At 40.7% G+C, this 26,484-nt stretch overlaps 2 protein-coding genes across 2 annotated transcripts; both read right to left on the reverse strand.

Moving 5' to 3' along the window:
• Positions 1–109: 109 nt before the first annotated feature.
• ufd1l (ubiquitin recognition factor in ER associated degradation 1) lies at positions 110–6,874 on the reverse strand. Its single transcript, XM_061729519.1, has 12 exons — positions 6,740–6,874; positions 6,393–6,525; positions 4,960–4,992; positions 4,746–4,867; positions 2,741–2,871; positions 2,580–2,652; positions 2,431–2,499; positions 2,275–2,343; positions 2,150–2,200; positions 1,966–2,054; positions 949–1,033; positions 110–743 (listed from the first exon to the last, which is right to left on the reverse strand). Exons 1-12 carry the CDS (start codon positions 6,740–6,742, stop codon positions 669–671), a joined length of 933 nt encoding a protein of 310 aa, XP_061585503.1. The 5' UTR covers positions 6,743–6,874; the 3' UTR covers positions 110–668.
• A 1,648-nt stretch (positions 6,875–8,522) lies between these two features.
• On the reverse strand, positions 8,523–26,133 carry LOC133451128 (probable ATP-dependent RNA helicase DHX37). The gene is made up of 27 exons (XM_061730073.1): positions 26,021–26,133; positions 25,755–25,864; positions 25,456–25,631; positions 24,983–25,095; positions 23,890–24,259; positions 23,499–23,647; positions 23,283–23,375; positions 23,079–23,175; positions 22,640–22,753; positions 22,309–22,525; positions 22,040–22,135; positions 21,876–21,946; positions 21,640–21,775; positions 21,467–21,543; positions 20,229–20,461; positions 20,012–20,123; positions 19,827–19,933; positions 18,750–18,938; positions 18,536–18,660; positions 17,285–17,401; positions 17,025–17,197; positions 16,798–16,912; positions 11,405–11,542; positions 11,231–11,325; positions 10,039–10,112; positions 9,006–9,103; positions 8,523–8,881 (listed from the first exon to the last, which is right to left on the reverse strand). The coding sequence occupies exons 2-27, from the start codon at positions 25,855–25,857 to the stop codon at positions 8,805–8,807; spliced, it is 3,465 nt and encodes a 1,154-aa protein (XP_061586057.1). The 5' UTR covers positions 25,858–25,864; positions 26,021–26,133; the 3' UTR covers positions 8,523–8,804.
• Between the last annotated feature and the right edge of the window lie 351 nt (positions 26,134–26,484).

Here is a 26,484-nt window from a genome sequence, read left to right on the forward strand (position 1 = left end):
AACCAAAGAATCAAGCATCCATTTATCCCATGTCTACATGTCTACTTAGGTGATGCGAACATATTCCAGTCTAAACTGGTAGTAGACTGACAAACCATTACAAACATAATTATGACAATTCCAAAACACAATCTTTTATTTTTCTATAAATAAACAAAAAAACAACAAATGAATATTTCACAAAAAAAAAATCTTCAAAAGTAAAATATTTTTCCATTATACTTAAAAGAAAATTATTATTGCTCCCATTTGATCACCAAAATGGGATTCAGGGTACAGCATATTTAAGATGAATTGTAAAAAAGTGTAACAATTCCACAAACCACACTGTGCTGAAAGTCAAAAGTAACTGAACACTCTTTTACCCCATTACAATAATTACGTTTTGTTTTTTTTGTGTTGATAATATAATGTTTTCTGCCCGGCTCAAGTATGTTACCCTGAACTTGTACATACCAAATTTCAACAGACAGTTTTAAGCAGCTCACTTTCATTTGAGCAAAATACTACTGTCAAGAGTTTTAATCACAAACTATAATCAAAAGTCAACAGCAAAGCTTCAATTTAAGACAGAGAAAGCTAAAACCCCAGTTCCTCTCAACAATAGTCAGTTATTTAACTTTGCTGTTGCAGGTGTCGCATAATGTAAACTCTTCGTTTGTAATTCTTCAAGGCTTTCTGCCCTTCTTGCGTAGTGACTGTCCTTCTCCAGAGAAGGCAATGAATCTGTTCAAGGCATCATCCTGAGAGGAATAAAAAGGTTTAGATTGTAGCTACACCAATGTAGCCCTAAACAAGCAAACTCATTCAGACAATTTTAAATACTGATGACACGCAAACTGTTTAAGCATTATGGAAAGTAGCAAAAAAATGTGCATTATTGTGCTAAAATATTATTAAATAAGTAAAGGAATTAAACATCTGATAAAGATTATTTCCATAACTTACGTCATCTAAAAGTTTCCTGGGCAGAGGCCTTGAGGTTCTGATGAAGGTGATCTTGCCAACTTTGAAGTCGTAGTTTGGAATGCCTCTGTGAAAAGATCATACATTAGACTTAACACTGTCCAAAGTTCACTGATTTGAAGTAAAACACAGACTGGACAGACATCTCTACAACTGTGCCCAATTTACCATATCATAGCTTTATAGAGGTGTTTTTGAGCAGTTGAAAGTAAATTATTTCAACTTTTGTGCAAAATGACTGTGGTCAGCTCATATCAAGTAATCACATTGCCAACAAAAAAATGACTAAATGAGAATGCTCAGGATTACATCCACAAACCATCACATTGTATATCTCAAGTCAACTTACCAACCCTACACAAAAAAGAGCTATGTAAGATCTAGTTATTGTCGACTCCAGTCCAAGGTAGAGTCATATACTGGCAGACATTCGGTGTGTCCAAAATGCCATACTAAATAGTATATACTAAAAAGTATACTTAAATTCGGCACACTTTTGAGTAAATATCAGTAGTATGCATTAATTCGGACGTACTATTAAGAGTGCACGTCACTTCCTGCTGTTAGGAAGAAGTGACGTGTCACAGCAGCAGTAGCAGCGCCGCTCCGCTATTTCCCGTTTATCCTGGCCGAAACAAGATGACATTATATACGAATATTATAATATTAATATTATACTTATGACATATACGTATCACTTAGCAACCAAACACCGCTGCATTGCATTGTGGGAAGTTTCTGCTTAGCTAGTGTCCATCAATCCACACTAATACATTTCTCCAGAATGAGTATGGATAGCGCATACTATTGAGTACGTACTAATGTTTCAGACGCACTAAAATATCTCACATACTGTTTTTGCTACTCATTAGGGTGGAAGTATTCAATTTTGGACGCAGCCATTGTCTGTCAGTCATAAACAAAATAGTTCTGCAAGTCATCAATCAGAGTTCCCATGTGCTAAAGGACTTTATTGTTAATGTTTATGTGTAAAATCACCTTCTGATGTCACTTGGACCAAGAGGGGCAGGGCTGGGCTCAATCCCTTTTGTTTTACCATCCAGACGATTGCCTGAGCCGGTGAAAGCCTGAACATGAGAACCACAAAATAAGTTATATTATTACCAAATTAATCAGTAATATTATTGATGATTGTTTAAAACCCATGGCAACTTGAACTCACTCTGAATCCCATGTCCATGTCAGTATAACTGCTGGGGTCTCCCTCTTCCTCCTATCAAGATATTTGTTTTTTAACATCATTCAGAACACAAAAAGATGCAACTACGTGCAGGGCTTGGTCCTTACTGTTGGTTCTTCCTGGTGGTGGGGTCGTCGCTCAGGCTCTTTGTAACCCAAAGGAGCGTCAAAGTCCACCTGAGGAAAAGAGTAACATCTTATAAATGGAAGTCAGAATGTGAACCAAAGCTTAACTGTTGTCTGAAATATTATTGAGGGTCTTACATTCATATCACACTCAATAATGGATACTGCTTTATCAGGCTTGGTCTCCATCACTCGCAGCTCATAGATCTGAAGCAAACACAGCTTCCATTAGCAGTGGTACACAGTAAAAGAAAAATGCTGATGCTTTTTTGAATAAAGTAATTTACCTTTTCATTGTAGTTGATGGCTATGACATCACCAGTTGTCAAGCATGCAAAGTTTCTCAGTGCATTCTCCAGTCTGTAATAAAGTGACAAATTTAGTTGATTACTTCAGCTGACTGCAAAATGTGAAGTTCAAATCAATCTTCCTAGCTAATAATTCTTACACTGCCTTTGGGTTTGTAATGTCCAGAAAATCAGGACTCTGGGGCTGGAACTTTGAATAAGTGGCCACCATGAGGTTGACACTTTCCACTTGGACCAGACCACCTTCCTCCAGCAGGAGATTCTGCATCATCTGCGGAAAGTAGATATAGATAATTGCGCTGTTTCTCATCATCAGTTGCTGCATCGGCAGGACTTGGAGCTCTCCAGTCTCTCGACGGCTCTGGTTGAACGGCCCGACAAACCATCTCTGATCGTGCTGTTTTATTTACCAAGATCACAAGAAAAGCAGAGCAGTGATCTCCTCTCCATCCCGTGTTGCTGTGTTGTTTATTTATCTTTACATTACCAACTCGAAATATTGAATCACTTTTCTAAGCGAACAGACTGAACTCAGGCTCAAACAGCAGGTGTATCCCTTTAATTTGATTGGTTTACGAGTAAATCATCCCCCACGTGGGGTGCGCTCTTATGATTGGCTGAAACAAAGGAAGACATCTGATTGGTTGGAGATCCTTCCGTGTTAAAAAAAAAAAACATATTTGTGGATTGTAGGGCTGCAGCTATCGAATATTTTAGTAATCGAGTATTCTACTGAAAATTCCATCGATTAATCGAGTAATTGGATAAAACATATATTTGTTTAGTTAAAGAGCAATTATAAATATACATAAGATGATAGATGTTAATTGACATTACTGAGACTAAATTATATAATACAGTAGGTTCATGGCTGTGCATTTAAAAACCCTGAACTTACACCAGTCGACCAAATTCACTGCCTTCACTCAAAAAACTAAGGATCTTACCAAGAAATGTTCTTATTTCTAACCTAAAAATGCCATTACACCTGATAACACACGTCACTTAAAAGGTTAGGTGTTTTTCCCACGTGTTTCAATTGAACTTTCATTTGTATCAAATAAATTTTAAGTTCTAGTTAAGTTTTAAGTTAAAGTCTTGAAGATTTAAAGATTTTGAGTTTTGGCAGTGTTGGAAATAAAATGATGAGACCTGCTGTATTGGAGCACATTTTCTTTTAGTTAAAAGTGTAGCGCGAACAGATTTTTAGAGGAACCTATGTATGTACCGGGTTAGAGGGGGAACATATAGGAGAACGGACCAGAAGAATATAGCGTGGATTGAAAATAAAAGTTAAGCACTGAGCTACATGTGTCTCCCGTCTGAGCATGGCATGTTACAAAAAAAAAAAATATCCACTGCCCCTTTCTTATTCCTTTACGTGTGCGGCGTCAGCGCGTTGTGCCGCATTAAATGTAGTCCGGGCGAAACACCCTGCGTTGAGCTGCAAAATTTAACGATTCCTCGAGGCAGAGAAAATTCCTCGATCATTTTTTGTAATGGAATTATTCGAGGAATCGTTTCAGCCCTAGTGGATTGAGTCACGTCAGGGGAGTCTCAAAAGACGCAAATCCAGCGCAGCTCACAGACAAAAAAACGTTTGTAAATCAGGGTGTGTGCATCAAAAATACATTTGTGTATCTTGTCCTACGTACGTGTGAATTGTTCTGTGCATTTATGAATTTTGTCCTGTGCATTTTTGGATCGGCGTGTGCATTTGTGAATTATGAGACTGTTCTAGCTCCATACTTTCACCCTGTTCAGCCTGGAGCCTACCCCTGGTGTCATCACACACGCACAGACACAAACGACCATGCATGCTTCATTTCTTTCCTTAGACAATTTAGAATCACCAATTAAGTGTTGGGAGCACACCATAATAGAAAGAATATGCAACCTCCTCATTTGAAAATCTAACACAGAACCGTCTTCCTAATTTAATTATATGCAAGTCATCCAATGATGACTTGCATCTATTTCTTGCTGCAACAGTACTGACCACCACACCAATCATATAGATATTTAACAGGTAGTGTTTCTTCTGTTTTTATAACACAGAAATCTACTACCATGTAAAAACAATACTATAATACTCTAAAACTCAAGCAGACAGTCCAGTCTCTCTGATATATTGCCGTTTCTCACCCAGTGTGGAAGATAACAGATTCCCTCATCCGCCACAAACTCCAGAACACCACAATGCGTCATTCTGTCTGAGTTCTTGTTGGTCAGCTTGAACAGCATTGGGTAAGTGATGTTAAGCCTGCCTGTACGAATGAAAGTAGAACACAGTAGGTTTCATGCAGGGTGCAACCAGAACTACTAGAATGAGGGAATGTACAACTTAAATTGCACTTACTGAGTTGGTCAAGAGCTGAGGGTGGCATAATGACTGAAAGGAAAAGATCAACAATTTAAAATAAAGGAAGGAAAGGGGAAAAAAAAAAACGAAAAAAAACACACAGAAATTATTAGTGCTGGGATGAACGACCAATGTTCTCATCAATACTATATTGATCATTAGAAATAAATAGAAAAACCTGCCATGGCCAGCTGTTATGGTCTCTGACTAAATATGTGTGAGTGTATACAGTACATACTGGAACAGTACATTCATTACCACATGCATATATTGGCTGTTTAAGGACTTTACTTCATATAGTCCGTGGGCCAGAGCCCAAAATTTCACTTGTCAGTACCACTCAAGGTGACCAAACTTGCTTATAATTTTTGAAAATATCCATGTCTGTAGATGATATTTTGGCCTGATAACCCTTCCTGAGTGGCAGCTGGATCATAGTTATCAGCTCATGAAGCTACCCACCCCCTTCAGAAAATGACATTTTAGATGCTGCTGCATATCCTGGTTTAGACTCATGTACAGGATATCTGTCAATGTTTCACAATATTGTCTTTGGTATCATTCCAAAGGGGATCTTTTAAAGCATTCATTCAAGCTAAGATGTGATAGATTTCCTGAATCCTTATGGTCCTGTGAGTATTCCAATTTTTGTATTTTGTGTCTCTGTTGTTCCTAGATGACACAGGGCTAAAAGATAGTATATCATTTAGGCGAAAATTGTGTAAAAATGTGTGTTGTTTAAAGAGCTGCAGTGACCTCTATGTTGGTCAGAAAGATTCACATCTTAGCTTGAATGAACGCTTAAAAGGTCCCCTTTAAAATGATACCAAAGACAATATTGTGAAACATTGACAGATATCCTGTACATGAGTCTAAACCAGGATCTGCAGCAGCATCTAAAATGTAATTTTCTGAACTTCATGAGCTGATAACTATGATACAGCTGCCACTCAGGAAGGGTTATCATACCAGAATATCATCTATAGACATGGATCTTTTCAAAAATCATAAGCAAGTTTGGTCACCTTGAGTGGTACTGATATCTGGTCTGGAACATGGACTAATATATTTGTTCTTTCCTGTGATCTTTAAAAAGAGAACACATTTATATCTGGAATAAAGGTTGAGAAAAGTGATGTAAAAGCTGTAACAGCTGTAAAAGAATAGGTGTCAATTTAATATAATTGTTATCCCTGAATACACTTTTTGGCCAATAAATCTCCAGAAAATAGAACAAATATTCTTAAAATGTTGTCAACAATTTGGCATAATCTGTTGAGACGGGCTGCTGTTTGGTAAACACTGAATGTAAAGGTGTTAGATTGGTCTGAAGCGGCACCAGGGAACTCCTACTCAGAGCCGTGAAACGACAACTATTTCCCTTCACTAAGAAACCAGTTTTACATCTTATTTCACATATAAACACGTACTTTTGCCTCCTTTCTCCACGTCGGAGCGGTCGTTGGGTCCGGCCAGCATGGACACCGAGTAGCACCGGTACTGAGTGGAGAAGCGGTTCTGAAAGCCCCGGGTCATGGGGTGGTCGAACACATGGAAGGAGAACTGGGACAGAAACCACCACACATGATTCACACTTACAACATAGTTTAGAAAACGACTTGTGGCCCGGTAGCCCCGGGGTTATTGGATCGTGACAGCGCATCTTCGCTCTGCGGCACTGTTGTTGTTAGCCGTCTGTTAGCTCCGCTACTAAAACACATACTCCTTTCTGCACTATTTCTCCGTCAGAGTTAAACAATAACAGTGCGACACTTACCATATTGATACTCTGTCTTTGGTTGTCAAACGACGTACGTGTAAATATATATTTTGGTGTACTTGTAGTTGTTTTGTAAAAGCTCCACTGTTGTCTTAGTTTCTCTCCCGGAAGTATACCAGCTGACAGACGGAAATGACGTCACGACGCTATTAGCCAATGGTAGCGTCCCCTTAAGAAGTCAATACGTTTAGTTTATGATAGTGATGAAGGAAACCCTCCAAATAGGGACAATAGACTACTAGATTTAGTTTAGTTTATGATAGTGATGAAGGAAACCCTCCAAATACAGATAATAGACTACTAGATTTAGTTTAGTTTATGATAGTAATGAAAGAAACCCTCCAAATACAGATAATAGACTACTAGATTTAGTTTAGTTTATGATAGTAATGAAAGAAACCCTCCAAATAGAGATAATAGACTACTAGATTTAGTTTATGAAACCCTCCAAATAGAGATAATAGACTAGATTTAGTTTAGTTTATGATAGTAATGAAGGAAACCCTCCAAATACAGATTATAGAGTACTAAATCTAGTTTAGTTTATGATAGTGATGAAGGAAACCCTCCAAATAGAGATAATAGACTACTAGATTTAGTTTAGTTTATAATAGTAATGAAGGAAACCCTCCAAATAGAGATAATAGACTACTAGATTTAGTTTAGTTTATGATAGTAATGAAGGAAACCCTCCAAATACAGATGATAGAGTACTAAATCTAGTTTAGTTTATAATAGTGATGAAGGAAACCCTCCAAATAGAGATAATAGACTACTAGATTTAGTTTAGTTTATGATAGGAAACCCTCCAAATAGAGATAATAGACTACTAAATCTAGTTTAATTATGATAGTAATGAAAGAAACCCTCCAAATAGAGATAATAGACTACTAGATTTAGTTTATGAAACCCTCAAAATAGAGATAATAGACTACTACATTTGGTTTAGTTTATGATAGTGATGAAGGAAACTTCCAAATACAGATGATAGACTACTAGATTTTGTTTAGTTTATAATAGTAATGAAGGAAACCCTCCAAATAGAGATAATAGACTACTAGATTTAGTTTAGTTTATGATAGTGATGAAGGAAACTCCTCCAATTAAGATATAATAAATTACAGTTGCTCCTTAACATAGTTGAACAGGCAATAAATTAAACTCCAGGAACACAAGATGATCCCGCATTAAATCAGAGACTTACTAGGCGTTTTTGGACCATTAACTGTTTTTAAAACAGCTATTAAGCAAATCTTATGTGATATGTAATCACACGAAAAATACTGGGTTTTTATTTGCTCTTAAAAATATGGATTTAATTATCAATTTATTTAAAATCCAGCTTCATTGAATCATTTACTTGTAATTCTCTTTTATGTATATTGCTTGGTGTTTTTTTTTCGTGTTTGAGTATTTAGAAGGGCACTCTATAAATAATATGCATTATTATCATTATTAATAACAATTATGACAATTGAGCAAATCCAATCAATGGAGAGTGTAAACTATCCCAGGACTCACAAGAAATACTACCGGTTAGATAGACTTTGATTTCAATACATTATCCTCGGGCATTATCTGACTGGTAAATGTTCATACCTCGGAAAGACAATTTTAGCTGTCAAGCACAAGATTTCTCTTCAATAACTGTTGACTAACTCCAAACACTATCATGACTCTACTGTCATCAAACATCTGTTAACATTTATGACACATAAAAATCCTTTGTAATTTCCATCAGGCACAGACGTCAGAAAGCATGAATAAATTCCACACAAGCTTTTATCACAGCATCAGTTTTTATAAGTCTTATGAAGACCAAATCACTTATGCATAAAAGACAGCAGCACACAATAAATCATTACAGAGCGAGAGCAATGTATAAAATACAAAATTGAGGCAAGTCAAGTTTAGAATACTGTAGATAAACTTTGATAAAACATTAAAAAAAAGCTAAATCTGAGGAAAGTGTTTCCAGAACAAAATGGGCTCTGCAGATTATTTAGTTTAATGTAGATGGTTAGAAGTTCATTGCGCCACTTTTAACTGATGAATGCTGCATTTATATTGGAGGCCAACTTTTGGAAACCTCTTGGTGCATGGCCTCAGGTAACCACTGGCAGTATGCAGACAAGAGAACTGCAGGAAGACAAATTACATTATTACACATTATACACATATATACACATTATTACACATTATTAAACATCACAATTAAGTAAGGTTAAGATTAAACAAAGAACCAAACACATCATATCCTCACATTTTTCTTCACTCCTCCACACAGAAAACAGGGCATCTCTGGAGTCAACCCTCTTTGACACCAGTGGTCCCAGTAAAGCCTCCGTTCTGGGCTGAAGCCTAAAACAGCAACATCGCAAAAGTGAGAAAAACATGGTTCCAATATCCCGTTGTGACTTGAACCAAGTGCTGGTGTTGAGCTTGAGCCAGTAAAGATCTGACCCAACCTTAGTATAAGTTTTTAAGAAATAGTTTACTTTTCCACATCAAGAGAACCGATGAATCATTATCATTATCCCATTTAACCATTTGTTGAAATGCATCATTTGAACCTTCCTTTTGTATATTCAGAATTTCAAGAGACCACAGTGTAGGGAGGCAATTTCGGGAGGTCCGGGAGGTCTAATTTTCTACTCCAAACTAATGCTGACACTAAAACCTTAAAAATGAGGAAAATAAGGGGATCAATGTGCTTATAGTAATGTCTTGACTTAACATTCATGATAAATCCCAGCTTTTTATTTTTCTTCAAGTAATTACATACGACTAAATGGTACATTGGCTCTATTTTTCCTTTCTTTTTTAAAAAAAACCATTATGGTTAAGACAAGTGTAAGTGGGTTGAGCTGTTCATCACAACCTCCTCCGGAGCCCCAGATATCAACAGTTCTTTGTCCTGGACAAAAGCAAATAGCAAAGATTGATGTCAGTAGCTCCAATTTTCTTGGGTGAGATCTGGTGCTTTGATAGTTAAAACAGAAAAAAAGGGTTCAAAGCTGGGTGCTGGCTTCAAACCCCGCTGAACCTGCTTTGGCAGAACAGGGTAAAAGAAGGTAGAGTAGTCTATGTCAGAGCATCAAGATGAGAGAAATTAAGATGCATTTACCGTCACTCTTTACAAGACATAATGAAATTGCAGCTCCCCAACAGTATATGTAAAAGCACACTTCCTGCCACAAAATCAGGTGTAACAGAAGAGGAGCAGAAAAACAAGGTAGATAAAAGTGCTAAACATTTTGAAGGAAAGTATAAAATAAAGCCCTGAGTCCACTTACTTTGCCCATGTTTTCAGCATGATGGAGGGGTTGGAAAGAAGATGACCACTGTATTTCTGTAGATTGGGACAAACCTGTCAAGCAGACAAAGCAATTATTACAAGAGATTAATGTTTTTGTCAGGTTGTCCCAGTTTTAATGTTCAGATTGATTTTTTTTCTCTTTAAAAGGTATTGTGACATGAAAAACAAATTTTTCTTGATTTTTTTGTGTTTTGTTGGGTGTCTTGACATCAATTACACCCAAAAAAAACGAACTTTTAACATTCAGTGTATTGTGTGCTTTCTGGGATTTTCCGCACAATTATGCAAAAACGGCGCATCTGGTTTGGTGGCGGACCGTTACGTAACGGTCCGCTAAATCACCACCCCCTCCACCCAGCTCCCTGCCTCCTCTCCTCTCCAGCGCACCATAAAGGCTGATTTATGGTTCCGCGTTACACCGACGTAGAGCCTACGGCGTAGGGTTACGCGGCGACTCACACCGTACGCTGAACCCTACGGCGTAGGCTCTGCGTCGATTTAGCGCGGAACCATAAATCAGGCTTAAAACGGAGCTGTTTAGAGCCCCCTCTGTTCTAATCACCGGAGGAGAACTGCTAAAAAGACCCGCGGCCACTGACTGGACTTAAGATAAGGGGACACTGCTGCTTCGCATGCCTTTATTTTTGTGATTGTTTGCTGTGGACTGCTTCGCCATGCTGCTTTGCCTGTCGCTCCCGGCTTAACTCTCCGACGCCGCTGTTAGCGTATTGCTTGCGGGGAGATACGGTGCTGCCTTCCAGTCCTCTGGTCACGGACATCCCCGGGCTGTAGTCGCCCTGTCTGGGCTGTGTGTGTGGGTGTTTGTGGTTCGGTGTGCGCGCGCGTTTGTGGAGACGGCAGAAGTGTGTAGCAGTTGGTTGGAGGAGGTTGGGAGGAGGAGCGGGGCAATGATTGACAGGAAAGGGGGAAAAGGAAGCGTTTTTCACTGCGCAAAAAAACACCGTCATAAAAAGCCAGGCATGGAGTACTGGAGTGAAGTTTTTCTTGTTATACCTTTTTAGACACATTTGAGGGATATTGGCCAAGACTTTAATAGTGTTAAAAGCATGTTAAAAATTATGTCACAATACCTTTAATGGTTGAAAGGCGTTTAAGAAAAAAAAGGACAGAAAAGATATATTTGGGGCTTTCAAGTTCTGCTGCAGTACCTGTCCCTCAAGAAGAAACCGTGTAAACAGTTTGTAGCGGTCAAGTCCTTCTGGATAGTCCATCTCCACTGCAGGGAGCTGCCAGCCTACGCGGACTAAAGGAGAGACACAGAAATAACGTAAATGCAGACAGAGACGCTGATCGGCTCCGGGGATTTCATGTAGAGTACTTACAAAAGGTGCTTGGCCGATGGCATCTGATGGTGCCGGTGGAGCAGCAGAACCACGGCACCGGGGACTCGTGAGCGGGGCCGAGGTGACAGTACTGAGGCAGAAGCCGAGGGACCCACTCTGCTTCAACAGCTGAAACACCTGACAACAACACACAGGAGGACAATTTAACCAACGAAGCCGTCCATCTACAAGTCTGTTAGCGTTTTAAAAGTGGCTGACCAGCAGGACTCTCAGGTAAAACACAAGAACAGTGAAAACACAGAAAGTTAAATAAAACACTGTGGCTGGTGACGGTTCCCTGGTATATGATATGATATGGGGTTATATTATTGTATTGTGTCATAGTATATGGTGGTAGTGTGTTATTTGATTGGTCTGGTGTAGTATTTTATATATTATATATTGGTTATTTAGATTCTCTTTGCTTTTCAGTCCTAATCCTTTTTTCCTTGTTTTTCAGTGGACTGGGGAGCAGAGCAATCATGGCCAGCATTAATCAGCCAAGTGTCGGCACCTGGGCCCGGGTGGCCGACACCCAGTATAAAAGCCTGTCTCCCCAGTCCCTGGGGGAGTTCTGTTGCATTCAGTTCTCCTCTACCCCTCTCCCTCTATGCACCTTTTTCATCATTTCTGTTAATACATCCAACATGCACCCACATACATTCCACTCATGCATACACACACTACACTACTGATTACTGACTTCCACACCTCATCTGTTTGTTTGCTCACTCATTTGTTCGTTTGATTATTTACCTTTGCTTATTTAATAAATTTATAGTATTTTGAGTACTGCGTCTCCCCTGCTTTTTGTTGTACCCTTGGCTCCCCTAGGCCAGGGTCTAACAAATGGGGGCTCAGTCCTTTGAATTTGGAGTAGTTTGGCTGTAAGTTTGGAGAGTCAAGTGACTCGCCCTTCTGCCTTTTGTTCTACTTATTGTTCTCTGCTGCGGTTGATTGATGGCTCGTTTGCCTTAATTAATGGCTCATCAACACCGTGGTTTTGTGAATGAACGTGCGGTGACGTCATCTGGGAATCATTCCGGGGGTTCCTTTTGTCCATTCATCAGTCCGGTGAGTACAAACTAAGCAATGCTTACTTCAGCGTACACGCTGGTGCATGTACTCGGACTTTGGGAGATGCAGTCATTTGTTTGATCATTTGAATTTGATTTATTGAAAAGTTTGGTTACTTTGCATTAAGTTTGATTAAGTTGTGCTAGTGGAGAGGTTTTCTGGTTGCGGTGCTGCTTAATTAAATACATATACTGTATATATATAAGTGTTATCATAATATAGCCTATATATAGATGTATATTGTACAGTTTGCGTAGCTGGTTTTGTTTTTTGTTTAATATGAGTGTCCCTAGTAGGCGCGGTTAGTTTTCGGGGTTAAATAGCTCGCTGGGTCTAGGCCAAGGGGTGGTTTAGGTGCAAGGAGCGGCTGTAGCGGCTGTGTGTAGGCCTTTTTGGCCTGTACATAGTCTGTCTCGGGGGCACAGCTGAGGGGTGTACGCGGGTCGCCAGTTTCTGGTTGCCCTACCTGCCTCTCGGTATTCAGTGCATAAGTACCTACCGCAAACCGTGCATGAAGACGGGTGGAGTTTAACTTGGGGATTATATAGGCTAGAGGGGCACTATTTATTTTTTTATATTATTACCAGCTGAGGAAGTTGTAAGCGCACGCAGCCAGGATGGTAACTTCAGAGGCATTTATTGCCTGTCCATCTGAGGACCTATTAATACAATGCACTAAAGACCAATTAATTAAAATAGCAGACCATTATAGGATTAAACTTGATACAAATGATAAGAAAACTAAGGAATCCATAATAGCAATTTTGAGACACCATTTATTTGAGAAGGGTTTGGCAGAGCCAGAGAAGGTGTCTCCTCCTCCATTAAAGGTTGCATCGGCAGTGCCTACATTCATCATGCCGCAGACAGGTCTGACTTTTGAACAGCAAAAAGAGTTAATTTTGTTACAAGCTCAAGTGCAGGCTGACCAGGAGAAAAGTAGGTTAGACGTGCAGTATGCAATTGCGAAAATGAAACATGAGGCTGAAAAAATGAAATAGGAAGTAGAGCAAAACAGGCTGGACCTGATAAGGGATGGTAAAATTCCAGGTGCTGCACAAATGTCCATTAAAGAACCGGCAGAGTCCGCAGTGGGTTTTGATATTAACGGTAACTTACGTGTGGTCCCCAAATTTAATGAGCGTGATCCGGAGGCATTTTTTGCCATGTTTGAACGTGTGGCAGACGTTCGTAATTGGCCTGACTCTGCGCGCACTTTGTTGTTGCAGTGCGTGTTGACTGGCAGGGCGCAAGAGGTGTTTTCGGCTATGAGTGTGGCTGACAAAGCAGCAGTGCTCAAGTCTTTCGAGCTCGTCCCCGAGGCGTATCGCCAGCGTTTTAGGTTCTGGAAAAAACATGACAAGCAAAGTCATTTAGAATTCGCACGTGATCTGACTACCAGTTTTACACGCTGGCGTAATTCCTCGGGTGTAGAAACCTTTGAAGAGTTGTGTGATCTGATGATTTTGGAACAGTTCAAAAACTCTATTCCACCTCGAGTGGCAATGTACCTAAACGAGCAGAAGGCACGCAACGCAGCAGACGCGGCAGCACTGGCTGATGACTATGTTTTGACGCACCGGGGAGAGTTTAAGGCGGGCAGTGGCAACACTGCTAATAATGAATCTCGTGGCCGATCAGATAAACCTCTTCATGTTGAACAAGCTAAAAGTGATGTTAATGGCGGTAGTAAGTTGCGTGAGCCAGACAAGGTTTGCAATTACTGTCATAAACGGGGCCATTGGAAATCTGAGTGTTTTAAGTTAAATGGAAACCCCAGGACTCAATTGGCTGGTCATTCGCAGCAAAAAGGGGCTGGCGCAGCCACTCCACGTCCGGTGTCCACTTGTGCTACACCTAATTGCGGCCCTAATAAGGACACAGCAGTGGCAGCTCTGGATTCTTACCGACCGTTTATCATGAAAGGCTCTGTGGCTTTGCTGCAAAATGGGGAAGAAGTACCAGTAACGATTCTGAGGGACACGGGTGCTTTTGACTCGTTTATTCAGGCTGGTATTCTGCCTTTAACTCAGGATTCTGACACGGGTGACAAGGTGCCTATCCGTGGCATAGATATGAACATTCTGTGGGTTCCCTTTGCTTAAAGTGTTGCTCAAATGTGAATTATTCCAGGGGGAAGCAAGGCTTGCTGTGCGCCCAGCGCTGCCAATCCCAGGGGTGACTGTGATCCTGGGGAACGACTTGGTTGGTGCTCGGGTGTGGGCGGAGGTTCCTCCACCGGCAGTGGTGACGTCTGTGCCTTTGATAACTGGTGGTATGGATAAAAGTGAACGGGACTTTCCAGAGGTTTTCTCAGCGTGTGCAGTGACACGGGCAATGGCCAAGTTAAAGGGGAAATCTGAGTCAAAAGAATCACTTAAGCCTAACATATCAGGAAAGTTTTCTATACCTCTTGCTGATTTCCCCCTATCCATAACGCGTTCAGATCTGGTGGCAGAACAGCAGACGGACCCCTCTCGGAAGGAGCTGGTGCCACTGATACGACCAGAGGATGAGATCGTTGACAGTGCTTGTGGGTATTTTCATCAGAACTCGGTGTTGGTGAGAAAATGGCTGCCACATGATGGAAGGTTTGTGGGTGAACCAGTGTTTCAAATTGTCTTGCCAGCTAAACTTCGACAGGCAGTGTTAAAAGTAGCGCATAATGAATCTGGACATGCAGGTGTGAAAAAGACTTGTGACAGACTACTTAGGCAGTTCTTTTGGCCTCGTATGAAGAGAGATGTGGCAGCATACGTTAAAACATGTCATACATGCCAGTTAACTGACAAGCCTAACCAGAAGTTGAAACCAGCTCCATTGTATCCCATTCCGGCCATAAGCCAACCTTTTGAACATCTAATCATAGACTGTGTTGGTCCTCTACCACGCTCAAACCAGGCTAAATCACTTTTGTGTACCGCTCCTGTTTTGTCGGCTCCACGTTTGGACAGGCCGTTTAAGATCTACACGGATGCCAGTCATGTGGGGGCGGGGGCCGTACTTATGCAGGAGGACAATCTAGGAATAGATAAGCCTGTTAGCTTTTATTCCAAGAAATTCAACTCTTACCAGCTAAACTACTCGGTCATTGAGAAAGAAGCATTGGCTTTGATTTTAGCTTTACAACACTTTGACGTTTATGTTGGCGGTAGTAACCCTGTTGTCATTTATACAGATCATAATCCATTGACTTTTCTCAACTCTCTACAGTGTCCGAACCAGAGGTTGATTCGATGGTCACTATTCCTGCAGTCCTATGCCTTGGACATTCGTCATGTTAAAGGGACGGAGAACGTGGTGGCCGATGCGTTATCACGGGCTCCTCATGACTGAAGTCCTAGTCTTATTCATCTCCAGTGGTCCTCCATTTGCTTCTGTCTTTCACCCCTTAAAAATGCTTCATTGGATCCGGTTTCTGGGGTGGAGGTCTGTGACAGGTGGTTGGCGGCCTTTGGAGTAGAGGTTCAGTACACCAGATAGGATTGTTTTTTGTTTTTTTTGTAAATAGGTTTCCGGTGATCCCGTTGGGACCCCGTCTTTATGGGGGGGGGGTGTGACGGTTCCCTGGTATATGATATGATATGGGGTTATATTATTGTATTGTGTCATAGTATATGGTGGTAGTGTGTTATTTGATTGGTCTGGTGTAGTATTTTATATATTATATATTGGTTATTTAGATTCTCTTTGCTTTTCAGTCCTAATCCTTTTTTCCTTGTTTTTCAGTGGACTGGGGAGCAGAGCAATCATGGCCAGCATTAATCAGCCAAGTGTCGGCACCTGGGCCCGGGTGGCCGACACCCAGTATAAAAGCCTGTCTCCCCAGTCCCTGGGGGAGTTCTGTTGCATTCAGTTCTCCTCTACCCCTCTCCCTCTATGCACCTTTTTCATCATTTCTGTTAATACATCCAACATGCACCCACATACATTCCACTCATGCATACACACACTACACTACTGATTACTGACTTCCACACCTCATCTGTTTGTTTGCTCACTCATTTGTTCGTTTGATTATTTACCTTTGCTTATTTAATAAATTTATAGTATTTTGAGTACTGCGTCTCCCCTGCTTTTTGTTGTACCCTTGGCTCCCCTAGGCCAGGGTCTAACAGGCTGATGGAGCAAACATTTATGATTTCTTGTGGAGCAAAGAAAGGTTCAAACTAGAGATCTTCTCATGTAAATAAGGCGTTGGATAAAATCCAAGAATCACATTTTCACTGGAATGACGACAGAAGTTGGAGCCTACCTTCATAACAACTTGTAGGTACTTCTAAAGTCAGAAGCGTATTTCCATCAAGCCCACTTACCTCTCATGTACATCTTGGTGGTCTCCATTATCTCCTGGTAGACAACAAACTCCGGCAGTGTTTTAAACAAAGCAGAGCTAGGATGAATGAACACGGGCTCATCCATAAGAGGAGTCTACAGGTAAAAACAGACAGACAGTAGTGGGGTTAAAGAGGGCAATAGTAAAGTCACAATCACAGACAATTACATTGGATACAGAAAACTGAACCCTTTGGAAAAAGCGTACCTTGTAAGCATTCTTCCATTTTGGGTCCAGTAGGTCTTCTGCCTGCACGCGCCGCGCCAGATGGTCTCCGAGTCCGGCTAGAACAATCTGCCGCAAGCAAACCACCTGGTGTTCCGTTGGCGGGGTCATCTTGGGATCCACAAATATCCCCACTTCTGGACACACTGAATTCACTGGGAGGGAGGAGAACAAAGGATTTTCCACGGCTTTTCTGAAGCAGACGCATATCAGGGGAGGTGTTTTTGTGGGTGTAAGTGTACCTGCGTTAGTCAGTTGACCTCTGAGCCTCCTGATCTCCACCATGGCTTTGTACCGCAGCCCACTGTCCTCACAAAACTTGGGAGTACAGCCAGCGAATTCACAAGCACCAACAGCGCCTGCATACAAACAATTACAGTCAGACTAAGGGCCAATCCCAACACACCCCCTACTTTCTACCACTAGCCCTAAAAATGAAGCCACTTGGGTAGAGCCCTTGTAATCTTCCCTAGGGATTGGGACACCACTCGTTACACTGTGTGGTTTAAGTTCGGGTACGTAAGCGACTGCGTAGTTACGTTTGCACATACGTCACACCATATCAGGAAGCCGAGAGCTAAAAGCCGTTTTAATTTCAGCTGTAGCGCTGTTAATATGCCACTTTATTAAGTTTGAATATTTTTTTTAGGCGTAAAAGTAAACGTTAAGATCCCCAACCTGGGCTCAGTTTATCCAAATAACGCCTGTTAAGAAATTTGCTACGATGTTTTCGGGATGAGAACAGCCGCCGGCGATTTATGGTTCAGCGTTAAATCGACGCAGAGCCTACGGCGTAGGTTGCGCGTCGCCGCGTAACCTACGCCATAGGCTCTGCGTTGGTGTAACGCGGAACCATAAATCAGCCTTTATTCTGGCGAGGTTTGAAGATACAACGCAACAACGACCAAGCGAGTGATTATGTACATTCACTGAGTGAATATTATGAAAGTAAAATATATATTTCTCGCTAGAAATGTAAGCATTTTTATGCAGAAACTAACTCAAAATATTGATTATATTCACTAAAAATTAGAAATGTCCACCATGTTTTTTTTGTTTGATTCAGTCTGCAAATGATGACGTAAAGCATTCTGGGAAATTTCTCTAACCCTCGGTCGCAAAGTCAGCATCTGAAATCCCTCGCTTTTAAGGGCCAGATTCATACCCCCTACCTCTCGTTATGCTCACTACCCCTACATGCAAAGAGGAATTGGGACACCACTACCCTCACGGGAACGCGCAAAATTTAGGGGTAGCGCTGAAAAGTAGGGGTAGTGGGAGTATTGGGACAGGGCCTACGTATATTTAATACGTTGCACTTCAAAGAAATACATACAATTATTTAAACAATAACTTTATCCATCTTACTTAATCTTTCCTAAATCAAGACTTGGTGTTTCAGTCTCATTTTACTTGAAGTTAAATTTGAGAAGAAAAACGATCATTATAAGGTTTGAAAGGGCAGGATAGCAGCTTTTCTCAGATAAACCTACCCAGCATGACCATGAGGTCGCCCAGCAGGAGCGCGGTTCCATGTCCAGCCCACAACCTCCTCAATTGGGTCAGTCGGGCTCGACGCTGGGTGAGCTTAGCGTCTTCATCTTCGCTATGTGCAGGTCTGAGGAGAGACATATGGTTTTTCTACATTATAAGTCATCATTTAAATAAATGCTTACGAATGTAAATGTTTGCAGGAGCTGTGCCCACCTGTCAAGGTCTTCAAAGATCTCCCGGACAGTCATGGCTGCGACCACAGCGATGATGTACGGCAGGCAGTCCTGCTGCTTCCCCAGTGATAACATCTTGGCGTAACGCGGCGCCACAGGGAACGAAGCCATCGCTCTGCCCAGCGGGTTGATGGGACAGCTCAGCTTTGCCCGCTGGATCTCTCTCATGCTTTTAAAATAAATAAGTGGTTTACAAGTGTGGGAACAAAATACAGTGAATATTCAGCTTCTAGTTCAAAAATATGAAATGAAAACATAGTAAAGTGCTTTTAAGAAAACAAGAGTGAGACCCAGCTCCAGCAGAGGAATCAAACTGTCTTTACACTGTCTACGGTTTCTCAAGCCACGTTACTGTTTCCACTAGATCTGTGGTAAAACTAAATATAACAAAGAAAAACCTGTGATGGAAACATCTAGAATTCGAAAAAACTGTCAAATATCACAAAAACCTTTTATTGCTTTCATGAAGTGGTTTTTCAGACATGTTGATTACCCAGTTTATCACAAACGTGTAATGGATTTTTTTTTGCACATTTGCACATTGCTCTGGCAGCGCTGGATGTGATGTAGCAGGTCAATCTAAAGTCATCCAAATCTAGTTTCCGGCTGTTTTTGGCCTCATTAATACAATGTAGTTGTGCTGTAACTCCACTGATTATGCATTACTGTTTTCTTACATTTCATAAGGGCTATAAAGGCTGCCTTCACCTCCTGTTGACCTTCTTTTGCAACAGCGGTGGTGGAAATCACAATAACTTGCCCCAAACTAAAGATGTTTTTGTCCATCTGCTTTGAAATTGAGATCTTCTTTTTCTTTGATTTAAAGAGAAGACTCGCAGAACGAGACACAGAGTTACAGAGAGAGAACTAGGAGAGTGGCGCTTATAAAAAGAAAAAACACTGTTCAATGGAAACGTTGACACCCCCCCTCCACCTTTAGTCTCAGGCTTACTGAATCACCTCAAAAGAGATTATACTTCTTTAACGATAAATTAACTTTCTTAAGAAACAGTTGAACAACCAAAGTAAACTTGAGGCTTTGGGAAAAGACGTCTACCTTCCGGTGCGCGGCGGCTCTTCCAGAGCTCCCAGTGAGACCAGTAACTCCTCAGCTGCAACCAGAGCCTCGGAGGAGGGAGGTGTGGGAAAGGGAAAATTGACCACCTGCAAAAGCAGATATTATTAGGGTTGTGGGTAGGATTTTTTTTTTTGTTCAACACATTTCCTGCTTTTGTTACTGACCTTGTCTATGTTGAGGTCCTTCATCTGTAAAACCAGATCCTCCACAGGCCTGCGAGTGATCTCCGCCTCCGAGAACTCACTGAAGTCTCCGAACACGGCAGACGAGTACAACCTGCAGAAGCATCACGGAGAACAAGAGGGAAGAGTTTTTTCTTTCTCCAAATGACAAAAACACAAGCACGGCGTTACGTTACACAGTCTCACTGATCTAACTGACCTGTAGCAGTGTCCTGGCTCTGTTCGTCCGGCTCTGCCTGCTCTCTGATTGGCCGAGGCCTGCGAGGTCCATGTGACTTTAAAAGACGACACCCCGGTCACTCTGTCATAGAAACGTTTCTTGACTCGACCGCAGTCGACCACGTACTTTATGCCAGGAATGGTCAAAGATGTCTCCGCCACGTTGGTGGCCACCACACAAACACGAGTACCAGGCGGAGGAGGCCTGAACACCTGCAGGCACGAAACACAAATACAAGATACAACAAGTTAGATTCATTATTTACCCTGAAATGTATCATACAACTCCTCAACTATTGTCAGTCAACTACATTCTGAAACCAGCCACAAGTATTTATAAGCCTTTATTTAGTATGCAAAAGCCTGTTTGGATGAGAAGTGACTTCATCACAGGCATTAAAGCAAAAAATATTGATTTTTTACTGAAAACTTTTTTTCATATTCCCCAGCAATCTATGTGCTGCACCACTTTAAGAATGGCCCTTTTTCTGCCGTGCAGTCGCTTCCCAAAGTTTTCAAGTAAAAAAGTTAAATGCTGTATTAGCCCTTCTTTTTTCTGTTTTTTATCACCATTTGATTCGATCCGATCCGATATTGATGTGGTTTAGTGTTATTAAAAATGTTTTTTGAGCCGTTGCCTGAATTATATGACTGTAAAATAACTAGTCAAATAATTTCACAATAATTATTGTGAAATAACTAAAAAATAAATAACTCAAATGGGTCTTTCAATATCCATTTAAATTGCAAAAAAGAAGCAAATTGCAACAGCTCATGCAGTAAACAAATCATTTTAGCTTGTCTAATCTATTCTGTCACCAGACACAGCTGGACATGAAGCATCAGGCATTTTTCAGGTATGTAATGACAAACCGTGTGGCCAATAACAGAAGAAACCAAACAAGCTATAGTAAATATAGATAATATGAACTTCATTGATCAGCTTAAGGTGTGCAATCACTGAGATAAACTTGTTTTAAAGGGAACATATTGTGCTTTTTTTATGAACAGTTGTCCAGAGGTGTTAATGAAATTTGTGTAATATCATATGATCAAAATACCACAGGAAGACATCAAAAAGCCATGAGTGTGAATGCTGTGCATATATTTGACATCTTAAATAAGATTTTTATTTAAAAACTATAGAACTTTTCTTGTCATTTCCTTTTTTTTAAAAAAACATACGTTTTAAGTATGGAGACTAGATATTCATCTAACCTTAGCCTGCTGCTCGGGGGCCAACAGGGAGTAGAGTGGGAGAACGTAGAGAGGGATGGATGGGTCGGACTTCTCCTCTGCACAAAAAAACAAACAGAGCAGCATGAGTTTAAGTGTTCATCGGAAATAAATCCTTCTGGATTATGAAGAACTATTTGTTTGGACAAACTTGCCTGTTTCAGAGGGGTCGTCTCCAAGGTCGACGTCTGAGCCGCCATCCTCCTCATCTCCAATCCCCGCCTCCCTGTCTTCATCCCCTTCATCCACCGGCAGCGCAGAGTAGTTATCCAAGTCGATTCGGGGAAGAGACTAAAGAAAAAGAGAAAACTCTTAAAATATGCACCTTGTAGGTGTATATAACGTTAAGGGATAGATCATTTGAAGGAATTCTGTTTGCAACTTGACTTACGACAGTCTTCTTCTGTTTGGCCTTCTTAAATTTCTTCATCGCCTCTGAAGAGTCGGCTTCCTCATCTTCAGCTGGACACAAAAACAGTTATAAGTATTAAAAAAAAAAAAAATAAATCAGTTCAGTTGGAGATATACGTCTGTGTGAGGAGGCGGACCACGCACCAGTCGCGTCACCTTTCCTGAAGGGGAAAGCTTTTCTGAGTCTTCTGCAGAGACCGTGAACCTCGGCCTGACCCGTCAGAAACACCAGGATACCACCTGGAGGACACCAACATGTTTGTGTGAAAGCTGAACTTCAAGTCATTCATTGTAGAGTCTCTATTAATAGCTGTCTAGTTCACAGTTAAAGCCATTTATGCTAAAAGTATAATATCCATCTTTCTGGAGATTTAGACTGAGAAACTTAGTTTTCCTCAGTGCTGAAAACGTACCTGCGGGCAACATCCGGTGGATTTTGCAGATCTTGTGAAAGACTTCTCCGGCGTAATCCTCCAGTGGGGTGCGTTTGTTGAAATGGATGGTGACCGGGAACTGACGAGCATTTACTGTGATGACGGGCGGAGGCGTCCGGAACAGCTTCTGGTTTTCTGTGAAGTCCTCCACCCTCAGAGTAGCTGACATTATCAGCAGCTTCATAGGCATCTGTTTCTGCAGGGATCGAACAAATATAAAATAGCAGGTTTTAAAAAACACTTAGATGCTTGTGGGAATAAAACACTGCACACGAGAAACAGAAAGAAAGAAAAAAGGAAGTTATTATACCTTGTTTCTAAGGGGGACGATGCGGGACAATAACCCGATGAGGATGTCTGTGTAGACGCTCCTTTCATGTGCTTCATCTATAATTATTACAGTGTATTTCTGAAGAAGAAAATCCTGCAACGCAAACAGAAATAGCAATAAACTGGAGAAACATGAATATTTGTAATTTTCATTTCACTTCATTCATTTTCTGAAGACATTAATGATGTTGCCATAACTGTTTTTCATGCAAGTATTTTTCCTCTGAAAAATTAACAATATCCTAAAAAGAGGAGGTCCTTTTACGTGATCTGGTCTACACCGAGACTCGGTCTGAGTATTTCTGTGGTTTTGTCTCTCAAAAGGGATGGAGAAAAGTCTGATGTTTTTCCCAACATCTGCACTGAAATAAAAGAGCAGGTCACAGCTCGTCATCCAATGACTCAGTAAAAAAACAAACCTTCTGAATCTCCTTCAGCAGGACACCGTCTGTCATGAACTTGATCTTTGTGTCGCTTGTCACATTGCCTTCATATCGAATCTGGTATGAAACCACCCTGGGAACAGACACACAAACATGCTGTATTATCAGCACAAAGCTCTACAAGTCCGTGAATGTAAAGGTTACTCAATGCTAGATCTACGGAGAGGGAATTTTTCTTACTTTGTAGGCAGGTTCATCTCTTTGGCTACTCTGTGAGACATGCTGACAGCTGCGACTCTCCTCGGCTCTGTGATGCCAATAATCCCCGTGCCACTAGCGGAAACAGAAAAGAGCAAGATCACAGTTGACCTAACATGTGAAAGTATTTACGCGTTTTTTCCTGGATAAATACTCTGAATAACAAGTAAAGATGGCACAATAAAGTGGATGAACTACCTGGCGTAGCCAGCCTCATACAGAAACTGAGGCACCTGTGTGGTTTTTCCACTGCCCGTCTCTCCACAGATGACGATGCAGGGATTCTCTCTCACCGCCTCCATGATGACCTGCTCCTCTGCCAGCACCGGCAGTTTCAGACGAGCCTCCTACAGCAGCAGATTGAAATAGACCTGAACTTCAAAGCACTTTTATAAATCAAAACATGTTTTAGTGTGAGATTTTCCAGACACACACACACACACACACACACACACACACACACAGACACACACAGACACACACACACACACACACACACACACACACACACACACACACACACACACACACACACACACACACACACACACACACACACACACACACACACACACACACACACACACACCTGTATTTTTGGTGACCTGAAAACAGGAATGAAGACAGTCGGCTCAGATTGCTTCTTGTTTTGGATTAGCTCCTGATCAGTCATCCCCTTCTGTTTCTGTTCCTCTAGAGCTTCCTTCTCATTCGTTGTAGATTCTGTGTCCTGACAGGGAGGTTTGGTCTCTGTAGGTTCATTTGTCTCTGTGTTATCATCCTCTTCCTCCTCTGATGACGATGTGTTCGGATCACTACTTTCTTCTGCCTTTTCTTCTTCTTCTTCATCATCATCTTCGTCGTCCTCCTCTTCCTCTTTCCATTTTCTCTTCCTGTTCGCACCACTGACACTGCTGATCTTTGGAGCCGAGTGTCCATCTTCTACTTCATCCAGTGACCTGAAACAAAGACAGCTACTTATTCCACCTTCTTCAGTTAAAAGCAGACTGATCATACCGCTACTGCCTTGACGAGAGTCTTTAGCCACTAAAAAGCATCCAGAAGTTTTGATCTCAGGATTTTTCCTCCTGAAATTAAAATGTCTCTCAGACTGCAGATTGGTCTTCCGGGCATTCCCCACTGGGCATGGGGGGTGGGGATGACAGAGGACACACTGGAAGGACTATATCTCTCGGCTGGCCAGGGAACACCTTGAGATACCACCAGATGAACTGGACAAAGTGGCCAGGGGGAGGGAAGTCTGGGCTTCCAAGCTGAGGCTACTGCCCCCGCAACCCTACCCCGAAAAGCTGAAGATAGATAGATGCATTCATCTATGGATGGACGGATAGATGGATGCAGATTCCCTGCAATTTTGAATGTTATTGTTGTTTCTTTTCCTGCTCGTGCCAGAAAATTGAAAGAAAGAAAATTGAAAGAAAGTGAACTTATTTCCCTGCAGCCTAATTTAGATTTCAATCAAGGTAAATTAAGTGAATTCAGTGTTTTAATATGGCTTGTCTGAAACAACTACAGTTGACCAAAGTGCTTTGCAGGGTAAAACAAATATAAATACAATCCAAAATCCATAAATCAGCAACAAAATTTAGCTAAAAATAAGTAATAATAATAAGCAGGAGTTAAATAACACAAAATCAACAGTAGTTTAATTTTGCACTTACTGTTTATCCTGGTAAAGTTTGTCTCCGGTTCCCAGTTTGGATGTTGTGTACAGAAGGTTGAGTTCAGATTGTGGAAGCTGCACCTCTGCCAGCTTGGTCAGGATATCTGCTCTCTGAAAACAAGTAAAAATGTAAACAGAAGGAAATCATGCATGTGAAAATGTGAATTGTGAAAATTATTGTGAAATAAAAAGATATTAAAAAAAAAAAAAAAAAAAAATGTAAACAGAGTCATTCACTCCATCATGTATAATCTTTCAGGATAGTTGTTGATAACACCTGCCAGAGCATGGATTAATATAATGTAAACTTATGTTTAGGGATGGTTATTACACAAAAATAAGAAACAAAGAAAACTTGTCTCAGTGAAAGTATCAACTCTTTAATGTTCTTTCCAGCTTGCCTTGTTTAGTGGCTGTGATATGAAAGGTTGCACAGATTTTTTCCGGATCTGCACCTTCAAACAGTCTCACCTGAGCTTTCTTTTCCTTGCGCTCCAGGACCTTCTGCAGCTCCTTCCTCTGCTTTTTAGTCAGAGGTCTTTTCCTGCTGACAGTCTGCAGAGAATCCTTCTTCTTCTTCTTGGTCGCTCTGCTGGCTGGAAGCACCAAAGCGTTGCTCTCATCCACACCTTTCAGCTTGGCTCCATCTGAAATCAACAAACACACAGATGAGTCGGGATCTCTGTTACTAAACAATAATATAACGATTACTTTGAGGATTAATCCGAATCAGAAAAAAACAAACACAAGAAAATAAAATAACACTGTACCTTGCAATTCTATCACAATTTCTGACTTCACTTCAGTCGATGATTCTTGAGGGTCGCTTTGCTGTCTTCCTTTCCAGTTGTGTCTCTTCCTTAGTTTCCCCATTCTGAACCTAGATTTTATTATTAACATATAATTAAGTATGTATAAACATTTGAAATCAGAAACGACTTTTAGTCACACAGATAAAGCTCAACAACGACAAGCGAACTAAACTTATCACAACCGTTTTCACTTGAACGCGTTTATGAATATCTAACTCACTAACCTTTTAATTACGATGCATAAGAGAACAACATTTAAGATTTGATACTTGATTTTTTAAACAGTTGCACGAGCCTCACGTGTAAACATACTACTGTCCATCAGTTAAAACTGTCCGCCGCGGCAAAATGGTTTCTATGAAAAGTTCCGCTTCAGAAATTCAATACTTCGAGGTATTCAGTATTCAAAAAAAGTTTTAAAGACCAAGATATTTCACCAAATGGACACAAAATGAACTAGATAGTGTTTTCTTGCATTTATGAGAAACTTTAAGAAAAAAGGGCTTCATATGAATTATTTTATTAATTCATGAGAGAATTATTTGTGAAACAAGCAATTACCAGCAAACCATCAAGGGCAAGTACATCAATATATATATATATATATATATATATAGTACATCAAAATATATATATATATATATATATAAATAAAATATGGAAGTAATAAATAATAATTAATAATAAT

This window comes from Cololabis saira, chromosome 9, assembly GCF_033807715.1.
Source record: "Cololabis saira isolate AMF1-May2022 chromosome 9, fColSai1.1, whole genome shotgun sequence".
Lineage (NCBI taxonomy): Eukaryota > Metazoa > Chordata > Actinopteri > Beloniformes > Belonidae > Cololabis > Cololabis saira.

Coding starts and splice junctions, on each gene's coding strand:
- ufd1l (XM_061729519.1), bottom strand. Junction 2,500..2,579: donor CCATCAACTACAATGAAAAG/GTAAATTACTTT, acceptor TGTTTGCTTCAG/ATCTATGAGCTGCGAGTGAT. Junction 2,055..2,149: donor ACATGGACATGGGATTCAGA/GTGAGTTCAAGT, acceptor TCTCATGTTCAG/GCTTTCACCGGCTCAGGCAA.
- LOC133451128 (XM_061730073.1), bottom strand. CDS start 25,857: ATGGGGAAACTAAGGAAGAGACACAACTGGAAAGGAAGACAGCAAAGC. Junction 17,198..17,284: donor AGGTCAACTGACTAACGCAG/GTACACTTACAC, acceptor CCTCCCTCCCAG/TGAATTCAGTGTGTCCAGAA. Junction 16,913..17,024: donor AATGGAAGAATGCTTACAAG/GTACGCTTTTTC, acceptor TTTTACCTGTAG/ACTCCTCTTATGGATGAGCC.